This window comes from Anomaloglossus baeobatrachus, chromosome 2 (genome assembly GCF_048569485.1).
Source record: "Anomaloglossus baeobatrachus isolate aAnoBae1 chromosome 2, aAnoBae1.hap1, whole genome shotgun sequence".
NCBI lineage: Eukaryota > Metazoa > Chordata > Amphibia > Anura > Aromobatidae > Anomaloglossus > Anomaloglossus baeobatrachus.
Window position 1 is genome coordinate 497,232,594 of NC_134354.1, and position 19,732 is coordinate 497,252,325.

At 42.2% G+C, this 19,732-nt stretch overlaps 1 protein-coding gene across 1 annotated transcript in view; it reads right to left on the reverse strand.

The window, feature by feature from the left end:
• Positions 1-3,244: 3,244 nt before the first annotated feature.
• The window catches only part of FHL2 (four and a half LIM domains 2), a 147,572-nt gene continuing 131,084 nt past the window's right edge, over positions 3,245-19,732 (reverse strand). The window contains exons 3-6 of the mRNA XM_075336491.1: positions 16,954-17,128; positions 16,510-16,679; positions 7,704-7,890; positions 3,245-4,022 (exon numbers count right to left, since the gene is read on the reverse strand). Of these exons, the coding sequence (XP_075192606.1) occupies positions 3,871-4,022; positions 7,704-7,890; positions 16,510-16,679; positions 16,954-17,128 (684 nt within the window). The 3' untranslated portion in view covers positions 3,245-3,870. The remainder of the gene's footprint in view (positions 4,023-7,703; positions 7,891-16,509; positions 16,680-16,953; positions 17,129-19,732) is intronic.

The window sequence follows — 19,732 nt, forward strand, 5'->3', positions numbered from 1 at the left end:
TTACTTTCACTTACAGATTGGTGATGGGGCGTCTCATAGATGCCTGCCATGACTAATCTAGGACTTAGTGGCTGCTATGGGCTACCATTAATTCCTTATTTCCCCGATTGCCACCGCAGCAGGGCAATCGGGATGAGCCGGGTAAAGTCCAGGGACAGTCACATCTAATGGATGCGGCAATTCCGGGCGGCTGCTGGCTGATATTTTTAGGCTGGGGGGCTCCCAATAATGTGGATCTCCCCAGCATGAAAATACCAGCCCCCAGCTGTGAAGCTTTATCTTGGCTGGATATCAAAATTGAGGGGGACCGCACATCGTTTTTTTCCAATTATTTTTTTTTTTTATTGTACTGTACCATATAGACCCGCCCACCAGTGGCTGTGATTGGTTGCAGTGAAACAGCTTTCACTCAGCGTGGGGGCGCATCTCACTGCAACCAATTATAGGCGCCGGTGGGCGGGGGAAGCAATAAATATTAAATGAGCCTAATGAGCGGATGCAGTGAATATGAAATGCACCTAATGAGTGACCGGCACTTTCAGAAGCAGGAGAGGCCACAGGAGAAGTGTGACAGCCGCACTGTGCCGGTGATCGGTGAGTATGAACCGGCGAGAGACAGAGAGTGAGCAAGAGAGAGAGAAAGAGAGAGAATGGAGAAAAGTTGTTGACCTGCATTTTTGTTGACAAAAATGTATCCAAAACTCATCCAAAACGCAGTGCAAACGCATAGCTAACATTTTGGTTGCGTTTTGACACACCTCATTCATTTCAATGGGTCACAAAACGTGACCAAAACACAAAAAGAATTAACATGCTGCTTTTTTTAAGCAAATATTTTGACAAATAATTGTCAAACAAAATGCTGCCTACAAAAAGCAACGTGAGCATGGAAATTCTGATTTCTCATAGACTTTGCTGGGGAAGCAAAACGCATGCCTTTTGTCAATGACACAGTGCAGTTTAAAACGCAACCAAAACACAAAAAAAATGCAACATGCGGACATAGCCAAAAGGGCTAGGCATTACAGATTGGAAATGTTGCACCAGGGAGATGTTCTTGGGCTACCCAGTGGAGGAAGACTACAATTCTGTAAGAAAACTTCAAAAAGTATGATGACATGTTTATGCTCTACGGTACTAAGCAAAATAAAAACTCAACGAGAGACATGTGTAAGTTCATGTTCACATTAGTGTCAATGTTTCTGTTCATATCAAAGAATAACAACTATGGTAGATCTGCCTTCATATGAAGACTTATGAATATTGATGGGCCCCATTGACCTAGAAGGGGTCTGTCACATCTTCCTTGGGGGGTTCTAGCATTTTAGTCACTAACTAAGGTAGTCATTTAATGTGATTACAGCAATGTGCTGGTAGAAGTATTTGTGTCATGGTACAATGATAATGGACCCATTGTAACTGCCAGGGTAGAAACACAGTGCCATAAGGAAAGAAAGTTTTAAAGGTTTCCAATCCGATACATTTTCTCCATTCTAACTAAGACCCAGTTTACACTGTATTTCTGCATTATGTGCGCAGGGTTTGGCTGAAGTCCACAAAAAAGGTGATTTAGATCCCCCGACGGAGCCATAAAGGTGATTTAAATACCCCGACGGAGCCATAGACTTAGATGGGCACAAGAACACAATAGACTACATCCTTGTGCAAGTCTGAAAAGACGGACACTTAAAAAAATTCCACAAATGGAGGATGTTTGAACTCTGTCCAGGATATATACAGTTAGGTCCAGAAATATTTGGACAGTGACACAAGTTTTGTTATTTTACCTGTTTACAAAAACATGTTCAGAAATACAATTATATATATAATATGGGCTGAAAGTGCACACTCCCAGCTGCAATATGAGAGTTTTCACATCCAAATCGGAGAAAGGGTTTAGGAATCATAGCTCTGTAATGCATAGCCTCCTCTTTTTCAAGGGACCAAAAGTAATTGGGCAAGGGACTCTAAGGGCTGCAATTAACTCTGAAGGCGTCTCCCTCGTTAACCTGTAATCAATGAAGTAGTTAAAAGGTCTGGGGTTGATTACAGGTGTGTGGTTTTGCATTTGGAAGCTGTTGCTGTGACCAGACAACATGCGGTCTAAGGAACTCTCAATTGAGGTGAAGCAGAACATCCTGAGGCTGAAAAAAAAAAAAATCCATCAGAGAGATAGCAGACATGCTTGGAGTAGCAAAATCAACAGTCGGGTACATTCTGAGAAAAAAGGAATTGACTGGTGAGCTTGGGAACTCAAAAAGGCCTGGGCGTCCACGGATGACAACAGTGGTGGATGATCGCCGCATACTTTCTTTGGTGAAGAAGAACCCGTTCACAACATCAACTGAAGTCCAGAACACTCTCAGTGAAGTAGGTGTATCTTTCCCTAAGTCAACAGTAAAGAGAAGACTCCATGAAAGTAAATACAAAGGGTTCACATCTAGATGCAAACCATTCATCAATTCCAAAAATAGACAGGCCAGAGTTAAATTTTCTGAAAAACACCTCATGAAGCCATCTCAGTTCTGGAAAAGTTATCTATGGACAGATGAGAGAAAGATCAACCTGTACCAGAATGATGGGAAGAAAAAAGTTTGGAGAAGAAAGGGAACGGCACATGATCCAAGGCACACCACATCCTCTGTAAAACATGGTGGAGGCAACGTGATGGCATGGGCATGCATGGCTTTCAATGGCACTGGGTCACTTGTGTTTATTGATGACATAACAGCAGACAAGAATAGCCGGATGAATTCTGAAGTGTACCGGGATATACTTTCAGCCCAGATTCAGCCAAATGCCGCAAAGTTGATCGGACGGCGCTTCATAGTACAGATGGACAATGACCCTAAGCATACAGCCAAAGCTACCCAGGAGTTTATGAGTGCAAAAAAGTGGAACATTCTGCAATGGCCAAGTCAATCACCAGATCTTAACCCAATTGAGCATGGATTTCACTTGCTCAAATCCAGACTTAAGACGGAAAGACCCACAAACAAGCAAGACCTGAAGGCTGCGGCTGTAAAGGCCTGGCAAAGCATTAAGAAGGAGGAAACCCAGCATTTGGTGATGTCCATGGGTTCCAGACTTAAGGCAGTGATTGCCTCCAAAGGATTCGCAACAAAATATTGAAAATAAAAATATTTTGTTTCGGTTTGGTTTATTTGTCCAATTACTTTTGACCTCCTAAAATGTGGAGTGTTTGTAAAGAAATGTGTACAATTCCTACAATTTCTATCAGATATTTTTGTTCAAACCTTCAAATTAAACGTTACAATCTGCACTTGAATTCTGTTGTAGAGATTTCATTTCAAATCCAATGTGGTGGCATGCAGAGCCCAACTCGCGAAAATTGTGTCACTGTCCAAATATTTCTGGACCTAACTGTATAGCAGACTATGGCTCACTTGTGGGGTTCTGTCAGTCAAACCCCCAGATATAATGCAAAAATGCATTGTGAACAGGGCATATACTTTTATAAACATCCCAATGATTAAAAAAGAAATTATATATGTGATTAACTAAAAAGAAATAAAGTTTGTAAATTAGCACTGTACCATTTGTACATATTGTAATAAAATAAACTTCTATAATATGACGCCAGAAAACATCTAGTTTATAAAGTTCTATGAAGCTCTAACATTTAGCATTATCGGTCGTATACAATTTGCTCAGCGATATCAAGGACAAACATACCTGTATTTCTGTAATAGGGAACAGCACACAATTTGCACATATTTGTTGAAGCATACATGTTAGATCACATTCACACGTCCGTATTTGTGTAGCTCAATAATACTGATGTGTGAATTAGTCCTAATATTTTTTATTTATTAGTCTTATACTTTTGTCTCTTTTCCACATTCCCTATTATATATCCTTTCCACATTCAGGGCACAGAATGTCATCTCTTTCTGTAAGAAATCCACGACCCACCAAGGAAATAGCACACTTCTTACAATTAAAACAATCGCTGTGCCATTGACGTTCTTCAAAAGATATGTACTTCGTTCCTCCAAGCCCTGGTAATTGAAAGAAATCATAAATATAAGGCACGATTACAAAATGTATACATAATATGTGAATAAATATAGAAACATAGTATTGTTTATGTAGATGATAAGAAATCTCCCAAAAACACCAATAAATGAATAATATCAGAGGCGTAACGATCTCCATCACAGAGGGTGCAACCACCACGACCAGGCCCGTGGACTCAGGGTGCCCGCCATTGCCAGCACAATTTTTAGCTGAACGTGCATCCAGTCAGGGGCTGTCAGCTGATGATGGCAGGCACATCCCACATGGCACATGACGTTATTACCATGCACCACCCACCTTCTGCATCCACTATAGAGAAGGAAGAGGACCCTGCGCTGGTGGCGAAAACAGGTAAGAAGAATCATTTGGGATATTTTTAATATGTGGTGGAGGAGAGCAACAGGACATTGGACAACAAGGGCCTAGGATGGAAACATAATTACTAGAAGGTGCTGAGGTTAGAGGACTTTATTACAGGCAAAGTCCCAGAACAAGGGAGTGTATTACAGGAAGAGTCCCAGAATCCTGGATATTTTTAAAGGAAAGGGGCGGAAGGGTGGACATTATTACAGGATGAAGGACATTATTACAGGGGACAATTCATCTGACCAACAGCCTGTTGGGGTCCTGGTACAGATTTTGCAGCGGGGACCAAAGGATTGTAGTTACACCACTGAATAATATACTGAGAATATACTATTAATAAGTTGAGGGCTGCTTTGTGCATTCCTGTATACCATTTAAAAGGAACCTGCCACATTGTACAGGGGGCCTTGTTTTAGTGTCACTGCGTTGAGAAACACGTGATGGTGTCTCCGCAGTGTTGGATGTTGATCTCCCCGAGGTCAACCATCCTTACCTATGTAGTCTTCTACTAGGCATTGCTCCCACTAGCCAGTTTCCTACTCCACACTGATGAGAAGCAAAAACCCCGAAACAGCTGTCTGTGGACGGATACCATGTTTTGGTATAGGCGGCTTCCTTGACTGGAGACTGCCCTTCCCGTGGTTGTTCCTTCCTGGTGAAAGACCTGGCTAGTTTACTGCCAGCATTGAGAAACATGTGATGGTGTCTCCGCGGCATTCTTGTTTTACATTGTACATGAAGTCTGATCTTTGGACTACATGACATTAAGGGGTGCTTTACACGCTGCGACATCGCTGCCGATATATCGTCGGGGTCACGTCGTTAGTGACGCACATCGGGCACCGGTAACGACATCGCAGCATGTGATACAAATGACCGACGATCAACGAGCGCAAAAACGTGCAAAATCGTTGCTCATTGACACATTGTTCATTTGCATAATATCGGTGCTGCTGCAGGTACGATGTTGTTTGTCGTTCCTGCGGCAGCACACATCGCTATGTGTGACGCCGCTGGAATGACAAACATCTCCTTACCTGCTTCCACCGGAAAAGGAGGAAGGAAGGAGGTGGGCGGCATGTTGCGGCCGCTCATCAACTCCCCTCCTTTTCTATTGGGCGGCGGTTCAGTGACGCTGCTGTGACATTGCTGTGACGCTGAACGAACCGCCCCCATAGAAAGGAGGCGGATCACCGGTCACAGTGACGTCGCAGAGCAGGTATGTGCGTGTGACGCTGCCGTAGCGATAATGTTCGCTACAGCAGTGATCACCACATATCGGCCGTGCGACAGGGGCGGGTGCAATGTCGCAGCATGTAAAGCACCCCTAAGAAGCTAAGCAGAATGATACTGCTGGAAAAGATTCAGTAATCAGTATATCTTGAATTTTGTTCATTGAATCCCTGGGGTTTGTATGTATATGAGTCCAGGGGGCGGTCCTACTCAGTGGTTGACAGTCTTCTCTGTATGCACAGTCATACAGGGAGGACTATCAATCACTGAATAGGACCTTCCACTGGACCAAGGATTTCATAAAATAAGATGTCAGTTTTACTGAAACTTTTCATACAAAATCTGATCAGTTCCTCCTGCTCTATAACATCCTGCCTGCAGATCGGATACCATTTTCAACATGATAGGTTTTTAGCAAATAACATTTTAATGGTAACTTTTTCCAATACCCTTTTAGATTGAATTCACATTTGAAAGGAGACATATCAGTCTAAACATTTATTCCTTTTTGCATCCACTCCTGTTTTTGGCTGAAAAAATGTCAAGAAAATGGCATTAAACCGGCATATTTGATTTAACCTTAGGGAATTTTGGGTTATTAAAATAATTTTCTAGTTCAAGACTGACATATATTAGCCCAAACATAGATTAGGTATACAGAGAGCCCACCACGCCCATGCATTGCGTGGACAACCCTATAGAGCTTTCATTTCCCTGTGGTGGTCCAACATGGGAATTCAACAATGGCTGGCTGGTTCCCTCACAAATTGTAGATGACTTTTAATGGTCTAAATAATGGAAGCTTATTGGCAGGCTGCCCTTCTAATAAAAAGGAATTTTTATAGTCAGATATATTTGAACTACAGCAGTATGAGCAGAGAAGACATGGTATTAGAATATATAGGTATTAGCCTCTGCTGCTCACATTTTATTGTATATCTAGTAGATAACACACATAAGTGTTTAAAGGAGTTGTCAGGCCAAGTGATATTGATGACTAGCCTCAGAATTGATTATCAATATCAAATTGGTATAGGTCCATCACCCTGCACCCACACTGATCAGCTGTTACAATCTCTGCCAGCAACCAAATGTAAACACTTTGCTAGGAGCTGCACTGGGAAACTCTGTTCAGTGTTGGTGTGAACCCCTAACAATCTGTAATTGATGGCCTACTCTATGGATAGGTCATCACTATCACTTGACATGACAAATGACAAACCATTTTAACACTAGAAGTCCCAGAGAGGGGTCATTAACATTTCTACCTTTGGAACCCAGAGACGGGTCGAATGACCTGAAGTATTTTAGCTAACATCCTATAATCACCGTCTTTTGTTCTGTAATTAAGGCCATTACTGTCGCACCACAGGAGGTTGTTGTTTTCCATTGAGTTTAGCCATTTAGTTTTTAGTTAGTTAGGTCAGTTTGGACTAAGGGTCATTTGACCCTCTTTCGGGACTTCAAGGGGAACTCAAAATTTCTGGGACTTCTAGTGTTAATGGGGAACTTCATTATACATTTTACTTTTCCCTGTTGCATTTTTATGCTTCCATTAAAGGAAATCTGTCATATTAAACATGGTATCTGATCTGAGGGCAGAATGTTATAGAGCAGGAGGAACTAATCAGTTGATATACATTTTTGTTGGAAACGTTTCAATAAATCTTGTGTTTTATTAATTGAAATCCCTGGTGTTTGTATACATAAGAGTCCAGTGGGCAGTCCTATTCAGTGACTGTCAGTTTTCCCTGTATGAAGGTGCATGCAGAGATAGCTGTCATTACTAAGTAGAAATGCCCACTGGATTCATATAATTACAAACACGAGGAATTTCAATGAATAAAATACAAGTTATAATTAAATTTCTCCACAGATTGCATGTACAATATGACAGAGCTAGACCAGATAACAGCTGATCCATAGAAGTGCCAGGTGTTGGATTGCCATTATCTCAGGTTGATTATCTATCTTAAATATATGTCATAATTATCAAATAGTGAACATTTTTAATGTCAGATATAATATTGTAAATATAAAAAAAAACCATTATGTATCTGTACCACTTATGGGACTGGTGCATCCAGCACATTTCTTGGCATACAAGTTGCAGAAGCAATTCAGGCAATAGGCAAACTCATCCCTGGAGGTGAATCTTTGCCCAGACAATGGTTTCTTGCATCCTGTACAAATGAAACACTCCTTATGCCAGGGCTGATCCCGATAGGTGACACCTCCAGTGGTGATGGCCTTGAAGAAAAAAAAATAAGGCGTTGATATCAGATCGTAACTGTAAAACATTTATCTATCTTGAAGATATGAGTTGCTGTATAAAACAGACCTTAAAGAATAACCAAACTTATTAAATATATATGAAATTTTGCAAATGACTTTATTAAGGGGCTTGTCCTCATTCCTATTAGAAATACATTTAAATAGTTTCATAATCCCTTGTCATTCCTCAGAGTCGGGACTTTATCCGTTGACCTTGTGCTTCATGGTCAGTTTCCTTCCCTGCTGAGCCACTGCCTGATCAGTCCCTGTCCAAATGTTGATAGTCTATTACCTTGGCTTCTTTCCTTTTGGTTTCTGGTTATGCAGAGTTCTCACTTGCTTATTTTCTCTGTCATATCACTTCCCAGGTGGGGCTATTTATACTCTCCTGATACTAGCCTTCTCTGCTGGTTATACGTCTATGTGGATGACTGCTAAGGAGTTCCAGTCCTGCAGCTAAGGGATATAGGCAGAGATCAGAGTTGCTTTCTCATTTGCCTTTCCTACACCTATCTTTTGTTCTCTGTTAGGTTTTTAGGAGTTTACCATTGCTTGTATTTCTTATTTCTCCTTTGTCCACTTGGGCACATGTTTTATGTTTTCACACATTGAATCCTTGTCTATGTCTGCACGCTTACCCTATCCTGATTTATAGTGTTAGAATTTTACCCTCTGGTTCCTCAGGAAGTTCGGGAAGAAAAAACTTGACGGCTTTTCAGTCTGACAGATTCGAGTTGAGTTTCTAGTTGTGTAGCTAGGGATGTTCCAGTCCGTGCAAGAATCATTAGGGTGTTGTGCTGCTGGGGATACTAGTCTGTACAGGAACCAGTTGGGTGCAGGAGAGACTGCAGTGAGAAAGGCTATTTTACCTCTTTACCCGTGTTGGAATATGGACGTGCATAACACCCTGATTTTCACCAGTCTATTTGCCTGCGTGTATCTGCATTGATATCAGAATTGAGGGGGTGCATTGGAGGCTATGTGGTTAGCACTGCTTTCTTACAGCGCTAGGGTTCTGGGTTCAAATCCCACCAAGGATACCATCTGCAAGGAGTTTGTACTCTCCGTGTTTGCATGGGTTTCCTCTGGGTACTCCGGTTTCCTCTCTCACTACAAAGACATACTGATAGGGACCTTAGATTATGAGCCCCAATAGGGACAGTGTTGCTGATGTATGTAAAGTGCTGTAGAATTAATAGTGCTGTGTAAGTGAATATAATAATTATTATATTATTCTTACACTCATTTGGAGTGCAGCACCTCCTTTGAGTGTTGTGCTTATCAGAACAATCTCCGGCAGCAGAATATCTACAGAGTTAAAGGGGTTGTCTGGGACTTTTATAATAATGGTCTATCCTTGGGCAGGTCATCAATATCTAATCAATGGGGTGCGACACCAGCACTCCCGCTGGTCAGCTGTTCCCAGTGATGGCAGGGGTGGATGTCTCAAATTATGTAGCTTCATTGCACAGCTCCATCAACTGCATAGGGATGGCCAGGTACAGTACATCTGCCGCCTATTGAGTCAAATAGGGTTTTGGATTTATAGTACCCGGATTTATTCAATTGATGGAGCTGTGCTGATAGGCCAGAAGTATAAAATTCCTAGATAACCCCTTTAAGGTTCATGGGTTCAAATCCCATATGTGATGCTATTTATTTACATTATTTACATTATGAATTCATTTCCAAATTTCTCTAATGCTGCACAAAGAAAATGTACTCAATCCAATGCTCCAACTACGGTACTACTTAACTATAAATTGCCTTCAAATACGATCAACCCTATTTAGAAATGTATTTTTCACTCCTCCATTTTGTTGGTCAAATCGTTGAATGAATCATTGAAACAATCTCCCTTTTATATTACTTAATTTTCAAAAGTTGAAATGAGATTTTTTTCACTTTACTAAGTGATTTCTTGCACAATAAACAATTGGTTTTGGACATTGTTCAATCGCTCAACTCAATCACATTACACAATGATCATGATCGCTGGTCATTAATGTTAAGGCCTCTTTACACGCTACAATTTATCTGACGATATGTCGTCTGGGGTCACGGTTTTCATGGCGCACTTCCGTCATCGTTAGCGACGTCCTTGCGTGTGACACCTACGTGTGACTCCGAACGATCGCAATTAGGGTGAAAATCGTTGATCGTTGACACGTCATTCAGTTTCAAAATATTGTTCCTTGTTTGGAATGCAGCAGACATATTGCTAGGTTTGACACCCTGCCACGACGAATAACATCCACACGACCGCCTTGGTCAAACAATATATTGCTGAATAATGTAGCATCATTTGTGAGATGTGTACGTGTGACCGCTACAAAACGACCTATGAGTGATCTCGGCAAATCATTACAATGATCTGGGCGTGTCACATCGCTAATGAGATCGCTAGCGATATCATTATGTGTAAAGCAGCCTTAAGAATTGATTTGGCCAGTGTGAATTAAGCTTTAGTGAAGCACAAGTGTAAAGCAGAGGTTTGGAAGCCACTACATTTTATTTCACTAGAATGAAGTCAAATCCCCTAATAAAGTGATTTACAAAGTTTCCTAACTTTTCAAGCTGGACACAATTCTTACAAAAATAACATTGGTTACTCTAAGTTTTCCTCTTCTGTAAAGCTATAAAAAAAATTCTCCTCAGCTAACTATGTCATATGTGTTTTGTTAAAAGCCTGTTGACAACAAAATGTTACAGCTCCCAGATGTTGTTCCCCATTACTAGATTCCTGAATAGCAAATCTGTCTAGTGCGGCTGTGATATATTCCCTGCTTTGCCATTCAGGAAATTGGGAAACCTGCATAACTATCCTAATGGCAACCATTACACCTCCCACCCAGCGCTCCCAGGACACAAATAAAAGAGAAGTTGTGGAATATGTACAATTTTTATCAATTAGATATTGGGCATACTGTAATCCTTGTTTGCATAATATATTTTCAGCAATATTTCAATATTCATAATATCACGCTTATATAATCAGGGGAAGCTGTCAGGAGCCAAAAATCAACCAATCATCATTAAGGCCTCATTTTTCCATCTGAGGAATATTGCCAATATTAAACAATTCATTCCACCAGAAAATCTTTCAAAATTGGTTCATGCCCTCCTCACCTCCCGGCTGAACTACTGTAATTCCCTACACATACAGTAGACCTCCTAGATAAAGCAATGCACAGCCTTCTGTTAGCTAATGAGCCATAAATCTCTCCAATAATACAAACCCTCACACACACTGCACTGGCAGCCGGCAACATGGGAAATAACTTAAAAGTTGCTCCATGATGACCTTTAAAGCCATTATTAACTTTGGACCTGGGTATTTGAAGTATGTACAGAAGCACTGCGCTTCTTGCTGACAGCTTAGATCAGTATCCAGTAATGACCTGTCCATTCCCAGGACAAAGCTTACAGCATTTGGAGGGCATGATATCGGAGTAGGATACAGTTGTTTAAAAAGGTATTTAGACAGGGTTGATCAATATAAATGACCTACTGCAACAAAGAAAATACCATTTTAAAGTGATTATTCTAAAACCGCAGCTATATCAGCTTGTTTGTACAGGGAGAGATCTCGGAGTAGAGTACAGTTTGTTTAAAAATGCACCTGATCTCTACATTGGACAAAGTACCAAACATATTATTTACTACCCAGGCTGTGCTTTGCTCTATAAAGGGATGGAAGATCGCTAACAGGGTCAGTTATTCTGCATTACAAGCATCAATGCTATAGATGTACTGTATGTGGAGACAAGTCTAGTCTACAGCATGGGTCCCCAACCTGTGGCTCAGAAGCCACATGTGGCTCACAGGTCTATGATGTGTGGTATGCGGCTTTCTGCCAGCTTGTTGCATTAGCATCAGGTCTAGCTAACAGCTATAAAGAGCAGGTCTTCAGATGGTGACTTTTGTGATTATCCCCACACAGAGGAGAGAATCTAAATGGTGGTAAGGTAGGACCCCTGGATGTTTGTATACTGCCTTGGTGTGATTTCTGTAAAAAAGCTTCAGATTTTATTATACCGGTAATTGGGGCTCTGGGTGTCACTACTGTGAAGGTGGCCGGAGCTGGATGTGGCTTGTGACTCTCTCTCAGAGATGAATGTGGCTCTCAAGGTCAGAAATGTTGACAAAGGTTGCTCTATAGGATATGTTTGTTCAAAGGTTTGTCACAACATCATTAAGGCAGGGTCACACTAGTGTATAGAATCTGATGTGAGAGAATCAGATGCGATATCCTAATGTTCTTTCGCATGCGAGAATCGGATCACAGGTATGGAGAAGAGGGAGAGATTAATTTCTACATCTTCTCTACTGCCTGTCTATGCATATATTGGACTGCGTTTGGTGGACATCAGTGCAGTCCGATGTTTCACACGCACCATAGACTTGACGGATAGAGCTTTGCAAGTCATTTTGCAAAAAGCTGAACTGATTCATCATTGTGGACACCATACAGTCATCCATCGTGGAATCAGTTTTTTGTTTCTATGTACTTATTTATCATCCTGTTTGTCCTTTGTGATATTTCTAAAATGGTGGTTTTACCTAATTGTGTGTCCAACAAGTGTGTATATATATATATATATATGTATATATATATATATATATATATATATATATATATCAGGTACCTCATTACCAGCCTCTTAGCTGTCCTCTGGCCACCACGATTGTGCACGCACGCCTGCTTGCTGATGTCCTGGTGGGCGATGTCCCAACGCCTGATCCATTTGTGCATGTGCTGGAGCCTTAGAGAGACATCCTGGCTCCTGCACATGCACCATCTGTGGTGGCACCGGTCTTCCCCCCCATTGGACCTCGGCAGCGGATGTGCACGCACACCGCTGTGATGGCGCTGACTTGCATTGGACATACCTGTGTTCAACCCTATTTCTACCACACTGGAGCACTTTTCTAGCTGCAGCTGTAAGGGGTGGGCAGACCCCTTACAAGGAGGTGCAGTTTCCCCCTGAAGATACCTCACTCTGGGGTAGTTACTGTTGATGTTATTAATAAACATGTTTTTACTGTGCAGTGGGTTTTCCCCTAGAGCCCGGGTGGGACGGCTGTCCCCATAGAAACAGGGCAGGATAGAGGAGGAGTCGGCAGCTTAGAGAGAGAAGTGTGTGTGTGTTGAAGTCAGTTGATTCCGGACGGGGGAGAAGGAACAGCCAGGGGCAGAGTGTGGAGCTGAGTGGGCAGAAAGAAAGAAAGAAAGAAAGAAGGGAAGAAGAGAAGAAGTGTCCTCAAGGGTGAAGCAGAATTGGTGTGGGTCCAGTCTGTGATAACCGGAGTGGGAGCCTAGGTGAAGTGGAGTAACCGGGCACATCCCCACTAGAGGAGACAACAAGGAAAGATTTCCCCGGACAGGAATTGTGACCGTGCGCTACAAAATCCGTGCATTGAGCTGTCTGTGAAACTCTGTGCAATAAAGATGTCGTTTGGTTTATCTGATACCTGCCTGAAGAGTCTTCCTGCGGCTGAAAGAATGCTCTTTTCCACCACACTCTGCCCCACAGAACAATCCCCTGTCCCAATAGTGACGGCGGAGCCGGGGGTTGGCCTGATAGAAAAAGGGGCCACGACTACAATCCCCGAGGCACCCCCGGCACCCCGTTACAAGTGGCGTAGTCGGCAAGATACGGATTATCTGCAGGGGGTCCCGATCCAAGAAGATGGAGACCAAGTGGTGCCTAAGGCGTTGGACCAGGCACAAGACGGCGGTAAGATGGCCGCCGTCTTCACGAGTACAGCGAGCGCGCGAAGAATTGGCGCCAAACGAAAGACCCTGAGTTGGCCGGCGAAGAAAAAGAAGTACAGAGTACGCCGTCCAAAGAGGGGAGGTGCTGGCCCTAAGATGTTACTGAAAACATGTGGAGAGGGTGGCAGTACAGAGAAAAAGAAGAGTCGCCTATGCTGGGTCGATTTAATGTGTGAGACTGGGGGTGGAGCGTATACAAGAGCGGGAAAAGAAGGCCCGCCTCCACCTTCCCCAGCATCTCCACCGTCCCCGGCGCCATTACAGGAAGGTCTGCAAGAGATCGGAGGGGAAGAGTGTCAGTACCGGAGACGTACACAGCAGAGACCGGTGCTGGCTGAGATTTCCCACCCAAGAAGCACACTGGCAGTAGCACCTGAAGTCATGACCGGACCGAGCGCTGGCCCAGAGAAGGGGACCCCGGCGGTGCTGGCTATTCAACAGAGCCTGGTTACTCACCCGGTGATCGTCATGGGCAGCCCCCAGCCGTCCCGTTCGGCGACCCCATCACCCCCGTCGGGGGTTGAGGAGACAAGACCGGAGACCGAGACACCGGAGCCAACCGTCAACTATGAACCCTTCCGGAGGCTGCGCCGCTTGCCAGGTCAGTCCCTGTCTGATTACGTGAGGGCTCAGCGGGCTGAATGGCAACGGGCTTATCACCCCGAGTGAACTGTCATGACCGGAAGATAATTGACCTGTTTGTATTGATTACCGGTATTGTTGAAGAGCCGGAAAAGTTTTATCGTTTTCCACCTGTTCAAGCTACGGAGCCCGGAAGGAGCCTGACGCTGGACTGAGCCAGGGGTTCCCTCCGCGTTGTTAAAGAAGATCGTGCTGTTTTGTAATCCTGCCTACTAAGACCGGGAGTGCTGCAAAAGCCTCCGGGCAGAAGATCTACAAAGACCGGGAGTGCTTATTGAAGGCCTCCGGGCACACTACTACTAAGACCGGGAGCTCCCAGGAGGGACTCCGGGCACCAGACTGGTGCGCCCTTGAGTGTGCCTCGGTGTGTACCTGTGTAGAGTTTTAAAAAATGACTTTGTTATGTAAATGTGGTTTTTAGGTTTATGCCTTGCCGGGAGGCTTAGGCTTAAAGAGGGGAGGTATGTAAGGGGTGGGCAGACCCCTTACAAGGAGGTGCAGTTTCCCCCTGAAGATACCTCACTCTGGGGTAGTTACTGTTGATGTTATTAATAAACATGTTTTTACTGTGCAGTGGGTTTTCCCCTAGAGCCCGGGTGGGACGGCTGTCCCTATAGAAACAGGGCAGGATAGAGGAGGAGTCGGCAGCTTAGAGAGAGAAGTGTATGTGTGTTGAAGTCAGTTGATTCCGGGACGGGGGAGAAGGAACAGCCAGGGGCAGAGTGTGGAGCTGAGTGGGCAGAAAGAAAGAAAGAAAGAAGGGAAGAAGAGAAGAAGTGTCCTCAAGGGTGAAGCAGAATTGGTGTGGGTCCAGTCTGTGAAAGCCGGAGTGGGAGCCTAGGTGAAGTGGAGTAGCCGGGCACATCCCCACTAGAGGAGACAACAAGGAAAGATTTCCCCGGACAGGAATTGTGACCGTGCGCTACAAAATCCGTGCATTGAGCTGTCTGTGAAACTCTGTGCAATAAAGATGTCGTTTGGTTTATCTGATCCCTGCCTGAAGAGTCTTCCTGCGGCTGAAAGTATGCTCTTTTCCACCACACTCTGCCCCACAGAACAATCCCCTGTCCCAATAGTGACGGCGGAGCCGGTGGTTGGCCTGATAGAAAAAGGGGCCACGACTACAATCCCCGAGGCACCCCCGGCACCCCGTTACACAGCTATGTAGCGAAACGTGTGTTGGAGCTCCCCCCCATCCTGGTGATGTGGCTTCACCCCCTGACTTCTATTCTTCAAGGTATATTAGCGTTCACCAAAGTGCATATACTAAGGTTGTTCATGTTTTGGAATGTCTGGGTGTGTTTTCCATTTTGAGGCCTGTGTCCTTTACTGAGGGCTTGAGACATGTGATTTACTTAATCCTACTATTTGGGATTTGTACCCTTGCTTTATGAGCCATGTCTCTATCCCTTTGAGTATAAATCGACACATTGTCTTTTATATACTAAGCTCTTTGGCTACTATCCAGCCACCTTTGTTTGGGTAGGGGAGATACTACTCCTGGCAGACTCTTGTGCATCATATTTATTCTCTTGTCCTTTGCATCCATCAATTCTCATCTATTTATTTGTACATTTTTGACATTTTTGTATTCCTCTTTATGTGAATTGTTTAATAAAGATTTATATATTTTTTTTATATTTGTTTATTTAATTTTTGGGGCCTTTGCTCTTTTTACTCCTTTTTTTACACGCACCATAGACTTGTATGGGTGCGCATGATCTGAGATATGCTGAAAATCTCAGCATGCTCCGATTAGAGCTGAGGAAAAACTCAGATCTGACCTGAATCGTTGAATAACTTTGTGGGATTTTCTCTCATTGTACGCTTCTGATTTATACACTAATGTTACCCTAGCCTAAAACAGAGTTTACCGTTAGCTAAAGTGATGATATTTTGATAAATAGGGGTCAATGTTCTCCAAAGGTCTCAGTCGTAGGGTGGGGGTAGTTTTGTGTAAGAAATATTAATGATAAAGTGAAAATAATATGGTAGAAAATATGCAAATAAAACAGAAACCTTCCCCAATAGGGGTGTTGCTGACGTGATGTGTGATATATCAAATTTCCAATTCTTTACAGGCCACCCTGTTTAAAAAGTGTTTGTTAGTTACTTTTTACTAGTAAACGGTTAAATAGTGGGACGACAGATGCTCTGGGGATTTGGTCACCTACTTTTTTACACTGGACGCAGTGCATTGCAAACTGCTTTTCATAACAGGCCACACAAAAGCTTTGGTTTTCTTTGGGGATGAAGCTTTTTGTTCCAATTGGCTGCTGGCATCGGGCACAAATAAAACACGTCTCGTGCCAGCTGTTCCCCTTGTATTCCATCTTGCGTGTTCCTGTATGGTAATAAAAATGTTTTAGATCCTCTCTGCTATGAATATAACTATTATATTAGTGCAGAGAGACAGAAAATGTGCAAAAAATACGAAGTGAAGAGATACAATAAACAGTAATAATTCTGGTTAACGTTGACAACACTACAAAATTAATTATAAAAATGGTGCTAAATAAAGTATTATGTGCCGTAGTGAAAATCCAAAATAAATATATGTATAGTGAACTAAATTCCTTTGTCTTTCCATCCTCTTATGATGCCCCAAATACACTAACCTGGCATAATTGTTTTCTTGCATTCGTTGCACTTGGAAGAATATTCATTGGAGTAACATTCAGTACAAATGAGATGCTCATCCTTTGCAGCAAATGGCTTATCCACCAACGAGCGCTTGCACTGGAAGCAGTGAAAACAGGCTTCATGCCAGTGACGATCCTTGTATGAAAGGTCCTGAAACACCGAATGCCAATATTAGCAGAGCATACCTATAGTAGTATAGCCTTGTACTGTAAAGCGGATGTACTAAGCTTGGAGTTTTTCCAATATCCCTGATTGCTGGGGATCTAACTCCTTGGATCTCCACCAAAAATAGGGCTCTGGAGAACCCCGCTTCAATGAAGCGCACTTCTGGGCTTTTCTAAGGAACAAGCTAAGAACATGACTTGTCCATCTCTAGCAATCTTATAGTAATGCTTATTAGGGATGATCGAATACTTCGATTATTCGGCTTCGCGAATATTTTCCAAATACCTCGCCACTATTTGACTATTTGCGAATATTCGATGTGCAATGTAAGTCTATGGGAAACCCGAATAACAACTATTCAGAACTATTCGGGCTTCCCATAGACTTACATTGTGCATCGAATAGTCGAATAGCGGCGAAGTATTCGGAAAATATTCACGAAGCCAAATAATCGAAGTATTCGATCATCCCTAATGCATATGCTTGACCTCTGGTCCATTCAGACAGGGTTCTCCAGCTCCAGAGGCCCCATTCACGGGAATGGAAAGTGCAGAATCCCTGCAATTGGGAAGTTATTGCCTACCCTATAAATAAGGGATAACTTACAAAGTTTGTACAACCTATTTAACAGTGTTGTTTAGTTCACATTACACATCTTCATATATTGATTTATTTTACTTTAATAACGTACAGCGCGTAAGTATGGACCTACATCCGATAGTCAGTAGGGTGAGAGTATCCCTTTCAGTGAAGGACACAACATATTGGCGCATTTCAATGATTTCATGATGAAAGACAGAAATCTCAATGCATTTAAATGGGATGGCGTTTAAGGAAAATGCAGAGAGGGGGAGACCCATATCTTTTGGATCTTCTGGTCAGAGGAGGGTCTTAGCAGTCAGACACCCGTCAATCATAATGTCATTTCATTTGGCAGCATTAGAAATTAGGAATGCCACAACATTTTCATTTTTCCTCTTTATTCTCACTGCTGTAACTTAGCTAAAACCAACAGAAACTGATGCCTATAAAAAGAAATCACATCCAGCTTTCATTTTTTATAGACGTTAAAAAAAAATTAAAAAAGCAATCTTGATTGTTTAGCCTCTCGCCAACATATTTTTCTAAATGGCGTCTTTATTTTTTATTTTCTCAAACTGTATTTCATATGTCAGCACTTTTTTTCCGCCTCATTGGGGGACTTTTAACCTAAATTAAAATTTTTTTTTTCTTTCTGTTTCTCTTTCTCTGTCTTTCTGTCTCTATTTTTCTCTCTTTTTTTCTCTCTCTCTCTTTCTTTGTCTCTCTTTTTCCTTCTTTCTTTCTCTCTTTCTTTCTGTCTCTCTTTTTCTTTATTTCTTTCTCTTTCTTTCTGTCTCTTTTTCTCTTTCTTTCTGTCTCTTTCTTTTTTTCTCTGTCTCTCTTTCTTTCTGTCTTTCTACCTTTCTTTCTGTATCTCTTTTTCTTTCTTTCTTTCTTTATCTCTTTTTCTTTCTTTCTTTGTTTCTTTCTTTCTTTCTTTCTCTGCCTCCTTCTCTTTCTTTCTTTCTGTCTTTCTGGCTCTCTTTCTTTCTGTCTCTCTTTCTCTTTCTTGCTTTCTTTCTGTTTCTCTTTCTTTCTCTTTCTTTATTTCTTTCTTTCTCACTCTTTCTCTCTCTTTCTCTCTCTTTATTTTTCTTTATTTCTCTCTCTCTCTTTCTTTGTCTCTCTTTTTCCTTCTTTCTTTCTCTCTTTCTTTCTGTCTCTCTTTTTCTTTATTTCTTTCTCTCTCTTTCTTTCTGTCTCTTTTTCTCTTTCTTTCTGTCTCTTTCTTTCTTTCTCTGTCTCTCTTTCTCTCTGTCTCTCTTTCTTTCTGTCTTTCTTTCTATCTTTCTTTCTTTCTGTATCTCTTTTTCTTTCTTTCTTTCTTTCTTTTTTTCTCTTTCTTTCTGTCTCTCTTTCTGTCTGTCTTTCTGGCTCTCTTTCTTTCTTTCTTTGTCTTTCTTTCTATCTCTCTTTCTCTTTCTTGCTTTCTTTCTGTTTCTCTTTCTTACTCTCTCTTTCTTCATTTTTTTCTTTCTCACTCTCTTTCTCTCTTTCTTTTTCTCTCTTTCTCTCTCTTTATTTCTCTCTCGTTCTCTCTTTCTTTCTTTCTTTCTTTCTCATATTGCTTAAGTCCTTTATGCCCGTACACAGGTAACTGTTACAGCATATCTATGTTCTAACAGTTAACAGGTATTTTCATGGTTTAGTAGCAAAAACGTTTGGACTGACCCATGGGGAAACGACTGAATCCACTGGGTGGGCCCCAGTTCAGGAGTGGGCTCCCACCTCCCTATATGATCAGTATTTGATTTTCTATGTACAGAAAAAAGTAGCATCATTCATTTAACAAACAGCTCAATTTATTATTATTATACAGAGGCATCAGTAAAGTTTTGAGTCATTGTAATGTATTATATACATATAGCTGAACAGTGGGCCCCCCAAAGACAACGCTACTGGTGGGCCCTTGGCATCCCAGTCCAATACTGGTAACAGCTACTGCAGAATTCCAGTGTCAGCCTCTTAAATGGTTATTCCCATCGCCAAGATCATATCCTAATATAT